At 41.4% G+C, this 19554-nt stretch overlaps 1 protein-coding gene across 1 annotated transcript in view; it reads left to right on the plus strand.

Annotated features, from left to right (window-relative positions):
• The window catches only part of CNKSR3 (CNKSR family member 3), an 86408-nt gene extending 79087 nt beyond the window's left edge, over positions 1-7321 (plus strand). The window contains exons 11-13 of the mRNA XM_046669266.1: positions 2468-2676; positions 3188-3277; positions 5960-7321. Of these exons, the coding sequence (XP_046525222.1) occupies positions 2468-2676; positions 3188-3277; positions 5960-6258 (598 nt within the window). The 3' untranslated portion in view covers positions 6259-7321. The remainder of the gene's footprint in view (positions 1-2467; positions 2677-3187; positions 3278-5959) is intronic.
• The last annotated feature ends 12233 nt before the right edge of the window (positions 7322-19554 follow it).

Raw genomic sequence — 19554 nt, forward strand, 5'->3', positions numbered from 1 at the left:
TACAGTCCCTCAGCATCTGCAGGGGATTGGGTCCAGGAACCCCCTCCATAACCAAATCCACGGATGCTCAAGTCCTTGTGTCAAATGGCTTAGGACGATGGATACAGAGGGCTGAGTGGACATACATAAGGCATTATGTTTTACACCTAAAATTAATACAGTGTTATATGTCAATTATATCTCAATAAAACTGGGTGGAAGAATGTGATCCTTTAGGGAAAAGTGTAGGTTCAATGGGTCTTGAGGCTGCACAGTTTGGTGGGGGAGGGCCGTTTATGAAGGCATGTGCTCTTGGCATGCATGGTTTGGACTCCTCCTCGGGCCTCTCAAGGGGCTGTTTGGGGGTCCCTGAAGCTGAAGTTTTATTAGTGACATGGCAAATTCATCTTTGGGAAGGAAGATAATAACTATTTCTGTGAGGTTAAAGGTACAGCTTTATTTTGCTGAGAGAGATGTGTTCTTCACAGAACTTAAAAAAATATGTGAATGTGGGTGTGGACACTATATTTGCATGTGTGTGTGTCTCTTGTAAAGTCTTAAAGATCATTGCTTTCTTAATGGCTTGCTTAAACGTTATATGGTGCAATAAGATGGACATATTAGATGTTCTCTAGGGGATAATTTAGGTCTGAAATAAAGGCTTATTTATATCAATTTACATATTTACATATGCTGGTAAAACTAGAGAATCTCACTCATTTATTCAACATACTTATTGAGCATCGGGCCTGAGTTACCACCTTACATAAAACAGACATGGTTCTTGCCCCAAGAGAATGGCCAATGTCTTGGTCAGCCGTTCAGGAATAAACTGAGAAATATGTAATTATGTTATAATATTTCATAAGACAAAGTCTGAGCTGAACTTACTGTGATGTTTTACTTTGGAGTTTTTTATTTGTTTGTTTTTGTGCTAAGCTGAGCTGTTTGCTTCTGTTGTGTTTCTCCCCTGGGCACAAGGAAGAATTACAGTCATTTTCCTCTCCCTTGAGTCTTGGTTTGCCCAGAACTGATTGCGGCAGGTAGAGCAGTTGCCTTAGGAGCTCAGAGGCCTTCTGGTTGGCGGACAAGACTCTTCCTTGTATTCACAGACCAGAGTCCTGTGGCCACGGGGTCCTAAGTTTGTCTAAAGCTACAGGGAGTTGTTGCCCCTACACATGAACAATACGAGTTTCACTGATGACCAGTGTCTGGATTATTCTATCAGACATTGTAGGGAGGACCCTCCCAACTCCTGAACCCTGAATATTCTTGTGTGGGTCTGAGTGAGGGGTCACAGGTGCAGTGGTAAGAAAAAGGATGTGTACACAGTGAGGGAGTAGGGGACCTGAGGCTTTTAATCTTCTTAGGGGAGACACATGCGCACACACGTCCACACCCATCACTAATGACGGTACACACCCATCATTTTTTGCTTGAGGTAACATTGGTTTCTAATATTATATAAATTTCGGGTGAACATCATTATATTTTGATTTCCGTGTAGACTACATCGTGTTCACCACCCAAAGACTAATTACCATCCATCACCATGCACACGTGCCCTTTTAGTGCTTGGCCCTCCCTGCACCCCCCTTCCCCTCTGGTAACCACCAGTCTCATCTCTATGAATATTTTCTGAGGAACAAAACTGAAAATGGTTACAGAGAAAAAGTTGGGAGTCATGAAAACTTTGTGAACTGGGAAGTTATATGCCAGACTTAAAATGTAGGAGACAGATTCATGGGGCCAAGGGGTGTGCAGACAGCAGGCTTACTGGGAATACCAGTAGACAAGGGTGATTAGATTATTTTTGGACTCAGTTGATTCTGTAGTTTTTGCAGTGATTACCTAATGGAATTTACTAAATGCAAAAAATTTAACCAGCCAGTAACTTGGACTCAACTAAAATTAAGTTGTATTGTGAGCTGACATTTAGGTAGAGTTAAGTTGGACTCAGTGATCCGACTTTGGCTGGTTTCCATACTTAGTTCAGAAATCAGACACTCTCCGTGGGGTACTATAAAGGCCCCTTTGTATTTTTTGATGTAACTTTCAAATCTAACAACTCCATTACACGTCAGGTGTCTTCTTGGCTGGATCTTTGCAATGACATTACTCTTGGCATGAGAAAAATGGTTCGAGGGAACATACCTTACCTTGTAATTCCTGTAGTAAATAGGAGATTCAATTATGGGACAGAGGTACAGGGAAAATAGAGCTATCTTTTCAAAAGTATATTTGTACCATTTAGACCTCTATAAAAAAAATTTCATTTTCTCTTATTTCATAGGATCATGGCATCTATTCTCATTTAACAGGATCTCTATGTATTTGAGGGGCAACTGGGATTGAAAAAGTCATGCTTTTTCCTCCCGTGAAAGAGGAGGATTTAAATTTTCTCATGTGTGCAGGAGGCAGTAAGTCTCTGCTTCCTCAGATGAGAGGAGCTTTGAGAACAACTTAATTATCACCCATCATCTTCCAGGGATGAGAACGGAAGTTTTCTTTATGGAGGATTCAGTAAGTGTAAACAGCCGTTGCCGGGTCCTAAGGGTTCAGAGTCCCCCAATTCCTTCTTGGACCAGGAAAGCCGAAGACGCAGATTTACCATCGCTGACTCGGATCAGTTGCCTGGGTATTCGGTGGAAAGCAATGTTCTGCCCACAAAAATGAGAGAGAAAACACCATCTTATGGTACGTTTCCGAGTATTTGTTTTGTTCTGCCGTTGGCTTTTTCTTCTCTTCCCCACCCCCTAACTTTTTTGGAACTGTTGGATGAATTTGGCATACTTTACGGGTAATCCGAGGAAAACATAAACCTCAATGAAATTCTAAGTATGAGACCTTTCTGCGTCTCTGAAGCACAGCCTTGTTGAGTCATCACTCTGCCTGGCATCAAAGCCCAGCGGGGTGAGATCATGTTACAGTTTTAACTTTCAGTGCCTGGGTTCTAACTTGGAGTTGCTCTGCTCTGTATACCCGCAGACACAAGTTCAGAACGCCCCTGCCCTCATTGCTTGCTTTGGAAAGACGATGCCTTAAAATACTTTCCTGGTTTTAAAATATGTTCTTGCTTATGCTTAAGGGATTGTCATATTGGTGGTGGCAGAAGGGGGAGGGTTTCCTAAGTTATAACTAAAGGGGAGGATTCGCTAATGTCCAAAATCCCTGTCGACTTGTCGCTTTCCTTCCCCTCTCTCTGAAGGCAAGCCCCGGCCTCTGTCCATGCCTGCGGATGGGAGCTGGATGGGGATTGTGGACCCTTTTGCAAGACCTCGAGGTCATGGGAGGAAAGGTGAGATTAACTTAAGCAAATAGCTCCAAATAGGGAGTCAAAAGACCCAGGCCTTACTTTCAGCCCTATTCCTAAATGTATTGCAATAACTGGATAGAGGCCTCAGTCTGTCTGAGTCCCATCTTCTCATTTATAAAGTCAGGAATGCTGAAGATCTCTAAGGTCCCCCCTATTTCTAGAATAGCAGAATTATATAGTCCTAGTTAGTGATCATAAATGTCCTCATTAGTATTGTGTGTTTTTAAAAGGCTGTAGACACTGATGGTCCAATTTCTAAACAAGTAGAGATACATTATTCAATCTCCTCCTAAATTTTCTGACTATTATTATTGGAGTCTGATTTTTGATGAACAGACATGGATTGTTTTGGTCCCATATCCTTCTTGTGTTAGAGAGTAATTGCTATGGGAAAAGAAATTTGTATTTAATTCACTTTGCTATTAAAGTTAGTAGTTATTACCCTCGTCTTGAGGGAAATGTTTATAAATATTCTTATTTTTTGCCAGATCATATTTGATTATCGATGCTGGCAGGACAATATAACATTGCTTTTGCAGTGCTAAAACAGAGAAAGTTAGAGTACAGGAGACCTTAGGTAGTAAAAGGAAGAAGAAATAAATTTTGGAGGCCCAACTTCCAAAGCAATCAACCCCTGCCATCTCCCCGGGACTGGGTCAAGTTTGTCATCCAAACACCCCTACCACCTGGATTATGCCAATGAGGAAAAGGAAGAGGACACCTGGCTAAGGTCCAAGATACCCTTAGTTGACATGTGAAAATTTCTGGAGCAGTCAGCAGGTGGCAGGGCTGTCCTTTGTTTAGATTTAGAAATGTCAGTGTCTTCATTGCCATTCTTTTAGCCTTTTGAGCGTCCATGTAGCCTTTTATTTCCTTCATATGTTAAGAGTTGGGGGTGGGGGTAAGGAACGTGAAATCGAGATATGAAGAAAATACTGGATGCCCTATCTCACCTTCCACATTTTTCTTCTGTGGTCATTTTAGAATGAAAGGTTTCCTCACAATGGGCACTTAAAAAAAAACAGCTTTATTGAGGTATAACTCACATACCATAAATGCTCATCCTTTAAAGTGTACAGTTTAGTGGTTTCTGGTACATTCATAGAGTTGTGCATCCATCACCACTATCTAATTCCAGAACATTTTATCACATCAAAAAGAAACCCCAGGGGCTGGCCCCGTGGCCGAGTGGTTAAGTTCGCGCGCTGCGCTGCAGGCGGCCAAGTGTTTCGTTAGTTCGAATCCTGGGCGCGGACATGGCACTGCTCATCAGACCACGCTGAGGCAGCGTCCCACATGCCACAACTAGAAGAACCCACAACAAAGAATACACAACTATGTACCGGGGGGCTTAAGGGAAAAAATAAAAAAATCTTAAAAAAAAATACTCAGCTTTAAAAAAAAAAAAAAAGAAACCCCAGACCCATTAGCTGTCAGTCCACATTCCCTCCTCCTTCGGTCCCTGGCAGCCACTAATCTACTTTCTGTCTCTGTGGATTTGCCTATTCTGGATGTTTCATATACAGACTTGTATGATATGTCGCGTTTTGACAATGAGAACTTTTTAAAAGTAACTTTTTCAATTTGATTACAAAAGCGAAACAAGTAGTTTAAAAACATCTAGAAAGTACAAGAAAATAAGACTCAACTGTAATCTGCTTCCCCAACCTAGAAATAATTACTCTGAATTTTTGTGTATCTTCCAGTTATTGCTATATTTACTTATTAGACACTTGGAAAAAATGTGCAAAATGGAAGAAATAGATGTTCAATAATACTATGTAAGGTGAATGTTATCTGGAACATTTTTTTTTAAATAGCTGCGTTAGTCATCCATCTTAATGACGATAGCATCTATTGATTCAGTCTGCTATGTTGTTGGACATTTATTTTCTGTCCCCCCCTCCCCAATTATAAATAGTGCTCCAGAAAGCATCCTTGTATGTAGATCTTCACGCATTTTTAGGAGTGGAATTTCTGAATCAAAAGAATGTTATGTGTTGCCAAAGTGCCCTGCATTTTAAATTTCTATTCTGTTTCTTAAACAGCACCCCCCTCATCCCAAAGAATCTACTGACGTTTAGGGTGGGGTCATTCTTCCTTGTTTGGAAACGTCCCGAGCATTGCAGAGCACTAAAATCTTTGAACCTCATCCATTAAAGGTGAATAGAGCCTGGCTTTCATTCAGGATGACACTTAAAGGTGCCCCCACCTTTTTAAATGCTCCTTAGGGATGCTCCAGGATAAGGACCACTGTTCTAGAAGTATGTTTGACATGCTGCCTGCATAGATCATGGACAGATGGGGAAGGAGTGATAGAATTATGTGGCTTTCTCTCTTTGTCTTTTGATTTCAAGTGAAATTATGAAAATTCTGACACTGCTAAGGAAGCGCCAGCATGCTGTGAATCTGTTCTGCCCTTCGTTACCTCTTAGGTGTGAAAGCAACCTGAAGTATGATGAACCTCTACCATTTCTGCTTTCTAACACCAGTGGGGTGGGCCTGGCCATCTTCGAGGCCCTGTAGCCCCTCCCAGGGAGGAGGGCAGGGTGTGTTACCCACTTTCAGAGGGCGTCAGAAGTCTGAGCAGGCTGCGGGCCGCTGAACAGCAGTGGGCAGTGGACGGGTTATTTTAATGCACTCGTGGGCTTTGTCTGCAAACAGGTGAGGACGCCCTTTGCCGGTATTTCAGCAATGAGCGGATCCCTCCGATCATCGAAGAAAGCGCCTCTCCTCCCTACCGTTTCTCAAGACCCACGCCGGAGAGGCAGCTGGTCCGAGGCGCAGACTACATCCGAGGGAGCAGGTGCTACATCAGTTCAGATCTCCATAGCAGCGCCACGATTCCATTCCAGGAGGAAGGGACCAAAAAGAAAGCCGGCTCCTCCGCAGCCAAGTCCTCTTCTACAGAGCCGTCCCTGCTGGTCAGCTGGTTTACTCGCCTGAAACTGTTGACTCACTGAGCCCGGCCCTTCCTGGACTCCTCAGTGGCTCCTGCTACCAAGTGCCTTGCTCCTTCAGCTGACGACCTGCTCTGATTTCACCCACAGTATTATGTAGCGACCTTATACGATTTCATTTTTTGTTTTGAAAGTTGCTTACTGCCTTTCTTGGAATTTTGAAGTAAATGAATGGGAACAAATCCAGAGGATCTGAGATGCTGGTTTGTGGAGACAGGAGGAGAGAAATGGGTAGAGTCTGCTTTTCTTGCTTCCTTAGGGTCGGAACACAGAGACACACTCACTCTGTAAACTGGAGCCTCGCCAGGAATGTTTTGGTCATTAGAAGGAACTGGGGCATTGTTTGTTTTTGGGAGTGGGACTAAAATTGGTGGCCATTGTCACACAGATGTGTTGGTTTGTGGTCCAACTTCTTCACCTGAAAAAGCTAGTGGAGAAAACATTTTTTGTTTTGATTTTTCAAGCTATATACCGTATTTGTAAGTGTAGCAGCTTTGACTTTGAAGTAAGATGTGGCAAGTGTCTGATATTCTTTCAAAGCAAAGGTTTACGTGTAGGCCTGTTACACTTGGTTAATCCCCTTTTCATAATGATCTCTCAGTATAGGTCAGTTAATACAGAAACACAGGGACACATTTAGATAGGGCTTGTTACACACCAAGAAGTTTATGGTTATTTGTGAGGGGTGTCGTTGTTATCGTTATATATTATTATCTTTAAGGAGAAAGAAAGATTTATAAGATTTGCTGACAGCCAAAGTATCATTCAGAAAGATGAAGCAACAATACTTAGGTTTGTGAGAGATACATCAGTTTTGCATTTTGACCTGTTCAATGTCTATCTTCCAGAAAAGAATGGACAGTTCTTTAAAATTGTACACATTTTGCTAATTAGAAATTTCTCGGAAAGTCTCATGGTCACTAATTTTCAACTAGCATCAGCTATTTTGGATAAGCGTGTCTGGATATTAACTCCTGTTTAAACTGAATGTATGATATTTTGTTAGAATGGAAAAGTGCTATCTTGTTAATTTAAGTGTTTTAAATATAGTTGTATATTTTTCTTACTCCTAGTCACATGTAATTGAAATATTTCTGTTTTGCGTCACTGACAAAGCTAATGAAAAAGAGTGTTCAAAGTGTTTTCAGATTCACAAGTGGCCACCATGGGCCACTTAATTAAAAAGCAAAATAGGGGTGTGTCAGGTGGCGCAGTGGTTAATTCATGTGCTCTGCTTCCGTGGCCCAGGGTTCACAGGTTCAGATCCCAGGTACGAACACACACACTGCTCATCAAACCATGCTTCGGTGGTGTCCCATATACAAAATAGAGGAAGATTGGCACAGATGTGAGCTCAGGGGCAATCTTCTTCACCAAAAAAAATAAAAGCAAAAATAAACCCTCCCAAACATTTTGGGATTTTATGGATTAGAAACAGGGACATTGAGGAAGTGCGTGGAAAGTAAAATTACATTCGGGGAATTTTCTGAGGTGTATTCCTAGGCAGAGCTGGTGTCCCCTACTCAAAAATATCCTCCCCCTCCCCCCGGGATTGTTTACTTTGCTAAACTGACTTGAAATTCAATGAATTGGAGATTCCCTAGAGTTAGCACACATCTGCCCTTTCAGATGCCTCTGCTGGGCTTAAAGGAACTAGGAACCCTCATGTATGGGTTCCTTTCAGTCTCTAAGGAACTGCAGAGAAGACGTGGGTGTTTCGTGGGGGACGGAAAGGAGTTTGGCAAATGGGTAGAGAGGGTGGGAAAGTGTGATTCATTGGGTGCTGAAGGACACAACATAAGGGCAGAGCGTGGGGGCGGGGAGCTCTGGTAATAGGGTCCTGGTGACTGGGAGGGGGCTATGGAAAAGGAGGCGCGCCAGCCAGGCCCATTTTACTGTTAGTGTGAGCTGGCTTTATGCCCAGAAAATGGGGTGGCAACACTTCCTCTCACTCCCTGGCTGGGGGGCGGGGGGACTCTGAGGGCTGCAGTTCAGCTGAATAATGAGTTAAACAGCTTTGGAGGTCTTAGCTGAAGGTTAGCCCCTTTTCTATGGAGAAAATGCCACTTGTGATCAAATGAGCGTCCTCAAAATGAATTTTCAGCAGCCAGTCCTAACTATAGGCAGTGCCCAGCTTAAATTACTGTATTAGATGAGTGTTTTTTAGACTCTGTTCCCTGAAGCCCTAAAAGAAGACCAGAGAGATTTCTGAGTCCTCTCTCTTCAGTCAGCCTCCCCAGCTTCATTTTTTTTTTTTTAAAGATTTTATTTTTTCCTTTTTCTCCCCAAAGCCCCCCGGTACGTAGTTGTGTATTCTTCGTTGTGGGTTCCTCTAGTTGTGGCATGTGGGACGCTGCCTCAGCGTGGTCTGACGAGCAGTGCCATGTCCGCGCCCAGGATTCGAACCGACGAAACACTGGGCCGCCTGCAGCGGAGCGCGCGAACTTAACCACTCGGCCACGGGGCCAGCCCCTCCCCAGCTTCATTTTTATTTTTATTTGGAGTTTTCTCCTGAATTGTGTTTGAGAGAGAGATTGCTGCTAAAAAAAGTTCGTATATATTTCTCCTGTTGAGATATATAAACAGTACTTTCATACTAATTTCTTAGAAATTAATGGAAACTGCTTGTCTCAAGAGCAATCCAGGTTTAATGGTGGACATCTGTTAACGTACGAAGATGCAGAATGACGCTTTTTGATTCGATACTTTAAAACAGTGGTTCTTTTTTAACCCTACCAGACCCAACTCAACACACACCACTTTTTATAAAAAATATTCTATAACATCACTACAATTATTAAATGAAAGTCATGGATGATAAAAACTACCTTCACACATAAAAGCATCACCCCCATTTACTGTTCCCAAATGAAATTAACGGGTAATATAACTGACCTCTATACGTACACATCAATATAATGTCCTAAGTGGAATATAAACAAATACAAATATTTCATAATGAAATAACTGTTTTAATATGTAAATCCTCTAGGATGATTATATTACAAGATGCAATGAAATAACACGGCACATACTTGCGTCTGTATATAACATCACCAGGTATGTGGCAGCTGCAAGTGCAGACCAGGGCGGTCCGGCCATATTGGCAACTCAACACCAGGAGCAGGATTGATGTTGGCAATATGCTTTTCTAAAATGTGGCCAGTGTTCCAGACCAAGCAGAGGTCTCCAACAGCGACACACATACAATGCTTGCTGGATGCCTGGCATTGTTCTAAATACTCACCTAACAACTTTATGAGGTGGATGCCACTGTCATTCCCATTTTACATGAGGAAGTTTCCAAGTATTCGCAGCTGATGCTGGCAGAGCTGGGATTAAAATCGAAACAATCTAGCTTTGGCATCCTTGCTCATAATCACTTTACTGTACAGGCTTCCTTCGATTTATAGAATAACTGCGTTCCTGAAAAAGCCAATGTATATTAAAACCGGGCTAAAAATTCCCTGTGTGTTTATATGTAAAATAAAATTATAGCCTCAGATAATTCTAAAGTGGGTTTCCATCTCCATGAACATTTGGTGGGGCAACTGAAAGTTGTGCTGAGCGGGGTCAGTTCTTAGCTGAGAGGGGTCGAACTCGTAGGGCTTGTGTAGCATCCAAACTCCTCCGCCTGTTACATGCACCCTCCCCATTGCTGGCACTTCGTAAGCCCGCACATTTCCAAAACTGCCTCTAGGGGGCAGTACCATCCCTCTGAGAACAAGTGATTTAAAAGAAACCTGTTGCATCCCTGAGTGGTGTTTCAGTCTTCATGTTGTGTATCCGTCCATTTTCTGTCTCTGCTTCTCTCTCCTTAGTTCTCTCCTCCCCAAACCTGAAGTTTTAATATTTGTTTTGTGGGGTTTGTTTTTGTTTTTTCCCCCTAAGAGCCAAGCCGGTGTTGCCATCTGGCCCAAAGACCATGAATATCCTCAAGTTTCAGTTTGTTGACCCTCAGAAAACCCTAAGAGGTATTTATTTACACATCACTTTTCATCCCCTATAGAGTTTGAGTAAGTAAATCTCTCTGTTTGACACTTGAATATTACCAGCAAAGGATAAACATCCTGTTGCTTTTTTTTGGCCACCAAGGGCATCAATAGGATGGCCATGTCGGCCTAATTTGGATGTTTCCGTGTATCTGTGATTGGTCGTTACAGACAAGTGGTTCACAGTTTGCTCCCAAGCTTGTGAATGCAATCACAGCATCCTTTCCTTTGGGATGAGACCACGGCAAGCTACTTCCTTGGAGATTATCTGGAAGGTGGACATCTTGAAAAAGAATAAACTACTTTTGGTATGGCCGCTTTTTGGCTTGGCCAATGACATTTGATTTTACTCATTTTTGGAGTTACTCTGCTTTTGTGTTTTTTTAATACATTCATGCTAATCTCCTGGAAGGTGAGCATTTAAAAGTCTGTTGATTAAAAACCAGCTTAAAGAGTACACAAAAGTTGACCTGTCTCATGTTTCTTCAAATATGTGGAAGGCCTTGCATGATGGAGCAAGCCTAGCAGGACCATAGTACATGTTTGGTGATACCCAAAGGGATTAAAAAGTAGATTTTATGACCTGTAGGGTATGGGATTAGAAAAAATATGAATCTTCTTGTAAAATTTACCTTATTTTCTGGAAATGTCTCAACTGCTAAGTTTTGCCTTAGGGGTTTTATTTGGGGCCAGAATTATTGCTAGAAGTATGCTGGTTTGACAAAAGTTAAAAAAAAAAAGATTACGTCAAATTCAGATTTGCTAGAAGACCATGTTTTTCTCTGGTTTTAGGGATGTGAGGTCTATCCCAAACCCAGTTTGTGTGTGTGTGTTTATAGAAGATAATTTTTTCCTACTACAAAAATCTTTCTAGGATAATGGCCTATGGCTTACTGATTTGGAAAGAGGAGAGAGATTTTGTCCATAATCAACAGAATAATGTCACTCAGCCAAGAGGCTGGCACACACAGCCTTTCAGAACCTCTGGGGCACTTACTCCTCTCTGCTTACGTGGAAATGCGCATGATGGTGGGTTATTAAGGACAAGATTCTGGTTGTAACCTGATCATCCCTAAGCATATTCTGTAATTCTGTGGCAACATTTATGAAGCTTATCTTCTGAGTTGATCAGCTGTTCATGTGCTGTCAATTTACAATGGACCTCAGATTTAAAACATGAGCTCCAACTGAAGGAGGTGGGGTTTAATCCTACTTTCTCTCTGGATCCCACCAACCATGCTGGAGTCACAGCTCTGAGAAAGACAGTTCACAGTCTGAGCAGGCATGTCACGCTTGCAGCCAAATATTACATTCCTTCTCCTTTACCGAGCTTCTTGTTTCTTCGAAAAGTTTGGAAACTGAAGTTGTAGGAGAAAATTAAGAGATAAACCTCAAAGGTATTTTTTTAAAAAAGAAGGGGTACATTGCTTCTGGAATCCAGGGATCCGGAGATAGGGATGTTCTCATCGTTTTCTTTGCCCTTGCTCGGCGTATTGTAAGTGCTCAAATGCTTGTGAAGGAATGACTAAAAAGAGAGAAACACATCAGGAAAAAACTCCATTTTCTTTGTTCTTCCACTGACTAGACCCATTAAAAGAGATTTACCATTTCACTTTATTGTTAGGGTGATGAGACGGCATTTTGAGCTATTCCTTCACCATTCGGACATATCTTGGTCTGAACATTTTGATTATTTTAAAGAAATATGAAAGAGCTTTAAAGATGAAATTTAACAGAAAGGAATATTGTCTCTGAAGTAAGAAATTGTCCTTTTAATGTTGTGGTGTTGCGTCGTTTTCTTTCTCATAGATACTTGTCTGTCATTCCAACTGAGGCTGTGCCAAGATAAGAGTGGAGAGATTTCAGGAATTAGTACTAATTTAGAAGTCTTTGACTTCTGGAAATTGATATCGAGTATTCAGAACCAGTTGGGGGCTCAGCTTTTGAAGTCATAATCCAGCTGTCCCTCTTTACTGCTTCTAAGCTCTGTGACTTGAAGCAAGTTACTTATCTCACTCTTTCCCAGTTATCTATGAAATGAGGATAATAATAGAAGCTACTTCCTAGGCTTATGGGGATTAAAGGTGATAATGTTTGTAAGGCCCTTAGTATGGTCTAGCACACAGCACTTCATAGATGTTGACTCTCGTTGAAATACTCTAGTAGTGTTTACACCATCTTAACCTCTAGTAAATAAGACCTTCGGAGCCAGTCAGCAGAGAATTGCTCATTCTTTTGTCCATAACCAGCAAAATAATACCATTGTCACACTGTCAGAAGACTGCTGTGTAGTCTGTGGCCTGAAAATGTGGTTTTTACTGGCACACATCTCCATTACTCAGAAGTTCTGGCTGAGTCAGAACTCAAGAAATGATAAAAGTCTGTCTATGATTGGACACACTCAGAATAATAGAGCATTATTTTAACATTGGCTTGATTTGTCATCAGCATGTCTTCTCTCTTTAATCCCCTCAACTTTCTTCAACAAAATGATGTATGAAGACAAAGGAAATCTGAGCATCTTCCCCATCTCCTATTTGGCTGAGTGACTTCTGCCTCCTGTCCCCGGCTTGAAGTGGTACCCCCGAACTTATTTCTGTGTGTCATATAGTTAGGAAAAAAGGAAACATGGAGAGTGGTACCTATTTTGAAAATTCTCATGAAAAGGAACTCTTCCATAATTGTAAAACTAATAGATTGTGTTGCCTTTGCGGAAGCTGAAGAAGGTTGTCCTCAGATGCTTCCCCTAACTAATGCTTTGCTAGGTCCAGGGAGAAATTGGGAAAGAGAAACTACGAGAGGGACAAAGGGAACTGGAAAATGATTGTTAGTCTTGGCTTTCACTTGGTTTATTGCGTTGTGCGTGACTTCCAACCATCTGCGCACGTGCAGCATATCAGCCAGCCTGAGCACAGACCAACAGATGCTTGGCTAATACAGACACAGTAGTCATGAATGTTGTTTCTGGAAAGACTTTGGTGAATAGAGTCCGTTTCTGATTGCCCGTGAGTTGAGATTTATTTATCTGTGCCGTCCGATGGTGGTGGGACTGTGGCTACACTTTTTACAGTGAACTTCCTGGACCCATCACTGCTTGAGCTCCTGTGTTTACCTTCTTCCTCTATAGGCAGAACTATATGAATGTGTGGTTAGTCGGCCATATTAAAATAAAAACCTACATCATCAGCAGTCCATAAAATTCAGCGTAGTACATTGCAGATGCCCCAAGGACAGAGTCATATTTTTTCCTTCATTTCTCCTTCTGGCAAAACTCAGTTCTGTTCTGTGCCCTGTGTCATGGTTGCATTTTGTACTAATTGTCTGCCTCCCTGGATCTCTCACCCCTGACTACGCTGAACATGTAATGATGACCCTCAAATTTGGTCTACTCATCTGTTCATTTCCTAGGAAATAATTTGTTCAATTCCTAGGAAAAAGGGAAGACCGTCACAGTGGATTGACTAACTTGGCATTTTGTCCTGTTTGTGCTTGTGGCAATGCCAAGGGTAGACCATGGGCATTGAGACCAGATGAGCAATTACAAAAACCAAAGCAAACAAAAAAACCTAGAACCTGATTTTTGGAGAAGAAAAGAATTAAACCAAACCTTTCAAGGTTTGCTTCTCCTTTTGCTCTTAGGGCATTTAAATAAATGGAGGAACGTTTAAGCTAATCTTGTTTGTATTTTACTTGGAAGTGCTGATTTTTTTCAGATTTCTCTCAATGAAGGAATGCTACCAAGGCCCCCAGAGAGGATATTCAGTGATATTAATTGAATTATACTCTATAGACAACATAAAATACAAATGTGAGGGTGTAAGATTTGGTTTGTGTATTAGTTTTAATTAGCACCTAGTTAATTTTAGCTCACGCTCTTCCTTAAATCCTGACTTAGCTCTTAGTTCTGGATTCTTAAATCCTGAGGATGGACCCATCCTTCCAGGTCTGGTCACCGAAGTGAGTCCCAAGGTCATCCAGGCTCTCCTTGACCCTCTTCTGGACAGAATTAATTGGTCTCTCCTGTTTTTCTATGGTCTTGACTCATCCTGTTAGTTAGATGTTTGGCTCTGTAGCTTAGAATATGAGCCTTTCTAAAGCAGGGAATATATAACTCACATGGTAGGTAGAGAAAATATTATTGAACTAACTGGATGGTAAAATTAATGACTGTGTAGTCAGAAAACAATTAGAAAAAATTATTAAAGTTTTGTGTGAAAAAAAGATTTTATATTAAGGGTTTTTTTGCAGACTACTATGTATAGAATTTCATTACATTGGCTCTCATTCTAAAGAAAACATTATACCAGGTGTCAGAACTCAATCATATTTATAGGAAGAATAAACTTTGGCCATCGACAACAGCTGCTTTGGTTCCAGGATTACAGTGACTGCTGGGAATGTAAGCCCTTTAGAAGTCTACAGAGGACTCATTTAAGACTCATGCAGGCAGTTTCAAATGAGGCATAGAAAAATTAGTAGTAGGGAATAGGGGCAAAAGAATGTTCCTATAAATTTAGGCGAGAGGGAAAACCATTCCAGTTGTATGACGTTTGGTTGAAGGAGATTTGGACCTGAGAAAACCAAGTGTATAAATACTAAGGCTGTTGACTAGACCATGAAATATTGCTAAGAACCTTCATCCCAGGGGGTCGGGTGATGGAACTACTGAGAATATTGTTGCTGTGTTTTAGAGACAACGGGCTGCGCTGCTGATGCCATCTGAGACATGAAAGTCTAGTTCTAAAATAATGTTGTCCTTTGCTCCTTGCTACATTGGGCTCACTCGAGTCTGTGGGAGGCTATTTTGTTGATGTACGAAAACCAGCAGACATTCTGCTCCCCTAGGAACCCTGCACTCCAAAAGGATGACAAGTAGCAGGAGATGTTCAACTATGATGCACTTCAATAAAGAAAAACAGATTAAAAGGAAGAAATATCAAATAATTAAATAAAGAAACTCCTTTGCAAATTGCATTAATGATGACTGGACCTTCTTATAGCTGCTTTCCCCGAATACATCTGGGTGCTTTTATCAAAAGCACTCTTGTAGAATTAACTGAAAATGTGGGCCACCCTTATTACATGAAAGATGGGATTGAATTCTGTTCCTGGCAGTGGAAAACAGTTGGTGCACCCAAATGACCATACTCTGCTTTTGTCTTTTCTCCTTGCGTGAGGAGCACTCATCCTCAGCACCATAGGAAACCCTGCTCCCCTGCCCCGCCTGCCTTCTTCCTCTTGCCCTTTTTCACCTTTGCTCTCTGACTTTTGACCTCTTGCTCTGCTCTTTTGCATTTGTGTTTTCTTGATGCCCTTCAAACCACAGTTACTGATTTGCTGTCTATGCTCTGTGCATTTCCCACCCTTTGGTTCCTGCAGTGGGAGAAAATCCAGTACATTTATTTGGCAGTTGGAGGAATAAGCAACAAATAATCCAGCCCATGCAGCTTCATATACATAGGCTTTCAGTGTGTTCTTCTTTTGAGCAGCATGTGCTGGTGGAAATACATTTGGTGAGGAGACTATGAACAGAGTTGGGCAGTTAGCAGATGGCTTTTCTAAGGTTCGGGAAAGAACAGCTAGCTGTCCCTTTGTGGAGACTTTCTGCTGCTGCTTTGTTTTCCATTTCATTAATTTTTGCTCTGTTATTTTCTCCTTGCTTCTATTTCCTTTGGATTTATTCTGTTTGTTTCACTTCTTGTTTTAGGCTTATGACGTAACACTCCCAATATCGCAGTGACTTAACACACTACGAGCGTACATTTTCCTCATGCAAAGTCTACTGTGGATGTTCCAGGTTGGGCAACACTCGTTGATGGCCCTCCTCCAACTGGTGACTCAGGGACTCAGACCATCTTGTAGTTTCTCCAACCTGGGGTTTCAAGCTTACTCTGCATTATTCATGGGGTAGGTTGGGGTGTGGGACATGGGGAAGTAAATCTTCATAGTTGAACAACTTGGCCTAGAAATGACAATCATGGCCACTTTAACTGCCAGGGAGATTGGGAAAGGGTTATTGGTGAGGACTAATGGGCTCTGCCATGTTTCTTAAGTTGGATACTTAGCTCATCAGCATACAACTTTTCTTTTCTAATATCAACACTTAAAAGTATAAATTTCTCTCAAAACATTACTTTTGCTATATTTCACAAGATTTGGAATGTAGAATTTTCATTCTCATTCAGTTCCAACTAATTTTTAATTTCCATTATGATTTATTCTTTGGTCCATGCATCATTTTGAAGTTTATGTATTTTTGTGACATTGGAATTAGGAAGGATTTCTTACACAAGACAATAAAAAGGCCAACTATGAAAGAAAAAATTGATAAATTCAACTACATTAAACTTAAGAACTTCTGTTCATCAAAAGACACGGTAAAGAAAATATTAAACAGGCTACAAATTGAGACAAGATAACAAATCCTAAGGGTTAGCATCAAGAATATATAAATAATTCTTACAAATTGATTAGAGAAAGACAAACCAGTGCAAAAATGGGCAAAAGGCATTTCACAAAAGGAAATGCAAATGGTCGATATGCATATGGAAGGATACTCATTAGTCATCAGGGAAATCCAAATCAAAACCACAGGGAGATATTCTTCTATACCTAATTGATTGGCCAAAATGAAGTAACTAGAAAATACTAGGGGGATGTGATAGGAGGATAGGTGAGACCTCATGCATTGCTGTTGTGAGGTTAAATTAGCATTGAATACTCGTATTCCAGATGACCCAGCAATTTCACTCCTGGGTATATATTCTAGAGAATAAAATGATAACCACCTGAGAGGTAAATGCTAATGTGTCAAAGACTGATCTACAAGCTGGAATCCCAGAAAAGGAATTGGGCTCCTGCAGGGCTGCATGGAAATTGGCAATGATCTATTATTTAGGTCAATAAAGTCTGATCGAATCCCATTTTCCACTGCAACCAGCGGGGGCAGAGCTAGTTGTCCCCCCGCCATGGATGCTAACAAAGCAAGTCCTGTTGCTAGCTGGTAGTGTCACTCAGCCGCAAACACAACTTCTGATGACACCAGCAGAGGGTCTGGTGTTTCCTTAAACATGGAGCTTAAAAGCCTCACTAGGGTTAGGTACCTTCTCCTGGAGTCTGGGGTTGGGCTTTGTTAGATTTCTGTCCAGTGCCCTCCATGAAATCTACAACATTGAATGTTCAGCTGCTGCTTTTTCTGAGTGTCCCCAGCAGGCCTGTTATATGTGCTGCTAGGCCATCTGCCTTTGTTTGCACAACACAACCTAGTGTCCATCAACAAAACAATGTTTACATGGTGGTTTATTCTTACAATGGAATAATCTGCAGCAAGTGGAAATGAATGAATTACAGTTGTTCACATCAGAGAGATGAATTTTCTTAATGTAATGTTGAGTGGAAAAAGTAAGTGCCAGACTTCAACATTTAGTTAACACCCTATAACACTCTAACACGGGTAAAACTGGAGAAAATATTATTCAAACACAGCATATAAGTGAAAAGTGCAAAGAAAGGGAATGATAAACCCTGAGTTTAGGATGTTGGCTACCTCTGGTGGGGCTGGGAGAGCATACCCACAGGAGGGTGTACGGAATGGATTGTTGTGTTAGCCTAATTCCTGCCGGAGTCAAGGTTAAATTTATTGCTGCTTTATTTGGAAGGTAAAAACCCAGCCCAACTAGAGTGAGAAAAAAGGGAAGTGAGGCAAAAGAAGCTGTGAGACACTAGAAAGTGTTATGGGCTGAATTATGTCCCCCCCAAATTCGTGTATTGAAGTCCTAACCCCCAGTACCTCAGAATGTAACCATATTTGGAGATAGGATCCTTAAAGAAGTAATGAGGACTTTAGGATGGGCCCTAATTCAATATGACTGGTGCCCTTATAAGAGGAAATTTGGACATAGGTGTGTGTGTGTGTGTACCAAGGGAGGACCGTGTGAAGGCGTGGGGAGAAGATGGCCCATCTACAAGCCCAGGAGAGAGATCTCAGTAAAACCAACCCTGCTGATACCTTGAGCTCAGACTTTTGGTCTCCAGAACTTTGAGAAAATAAATTTCTGCTGTGTAAGTCACCTCATCTGTGGTACTTTGTTAGGGAAGCCTGAGCAAACTAATACACAAAGTGATGACCAGCCTTATTGTCCACCACTTCAAGATGAGCCATGAGGAGACACGAGGGGTCTCTAGGCAACTGTGTCCCACTCAGTGGGGCTTTTCTGGAAAGCATTAAAGAGAGAGGATGAAAGGGGAAATTATCTTCCGGGTGCTTCCCATCTCCTGTCTCCCATTGGTCAAGGTTTGCCCATGGGAAGTTAAGGTCCCTGTACTTTCACATTGTGTCACCTAGCCTCTTTGGTGGCTGCTTGAGATGCCAGAGCCCATGCCATGCAGTGTGGCCTTCCGTCTGAGTCCAAAAAGGGCAGGAGGAGCTAGGAACCTGGATGCGCAGGTGGACGGCCTGGCTGCATGGTTGACCGTCAAGGGGACATCCTGAGCTCATCAGCCCTAGACAGGGGAACCCGAGTAGCCTGGGTAACTTGGTCAGGCATGGGCAGAAACTGAGGCAGAGCAGGTGAAGAGGGCCTGAGACCTGGGGCGTGTTGAGGAGGTGTGCATGATTCATGACGGGTCAGTAAAATTCTTGTTCTTGGTTAGGAAAGTGGACACATAGGTATTCATTTTATTATTTTTAAAATGAAATTTAAAAAGTAAAAAAAGGGACACACATGGACCGATGTTGATGATGATATATAAAGAATCAAAGATTAAATTATGAGTCCTTCGATCCTGTGTTCTGTTTATTTTTCTGTACACCAGAGAATAGCAGTTGCTTTTTAATTCAGAGAACCCCTTACTCTTTCATACATCCAGGCAATTAGCTGCTTATTTTGAAAAGCTAATTAAACGTATTTGGGAGAGAGAAAGAGTCCAATCCCTTAAAAATTCAGCCATTATGTCTCTGGCCACTTTTATTCAGAAGACATTATTTTAGATGTTAAAAAAATAATGTACAATACATTTGATTATAGGAAACCTTTCTCTTTAAATAAGGCTGAATAAAATAATTGAACACGTATGTTTTTAATTTCCATAGCTTGTCAGTTTCTTGTGTTTCATTAAAAGTAGAATTGTTATAAATGCATGTTCATATCCATTGTGAATTACTCACGTGACTTCAACATTCAGCAATCTGTTTATCATATACCCTGAACTTGACAAACATTCTTGCTTTTCTTAACATTCCTTTCCTATTGCCTCAATGAAATAATGTACACAAGAAAACATCTTTCTTTAATTTTCTTTGAGGTAA

The sequence above is a fragment of the Equus quagga genome, chromosome 8 (assembly GCF_021613505.1).
Source record: "Equus quagga isolate Etosha38 chromosome 8, UCLA_HA_Equagga_1.0, whole genome shotgun sequence".
NCBI classification, from domain to species: Eukaryota; Metazoa; Chordata; class Mammalia; order Perissodactyla; family Equidae; genus Equus; species Equus quagga.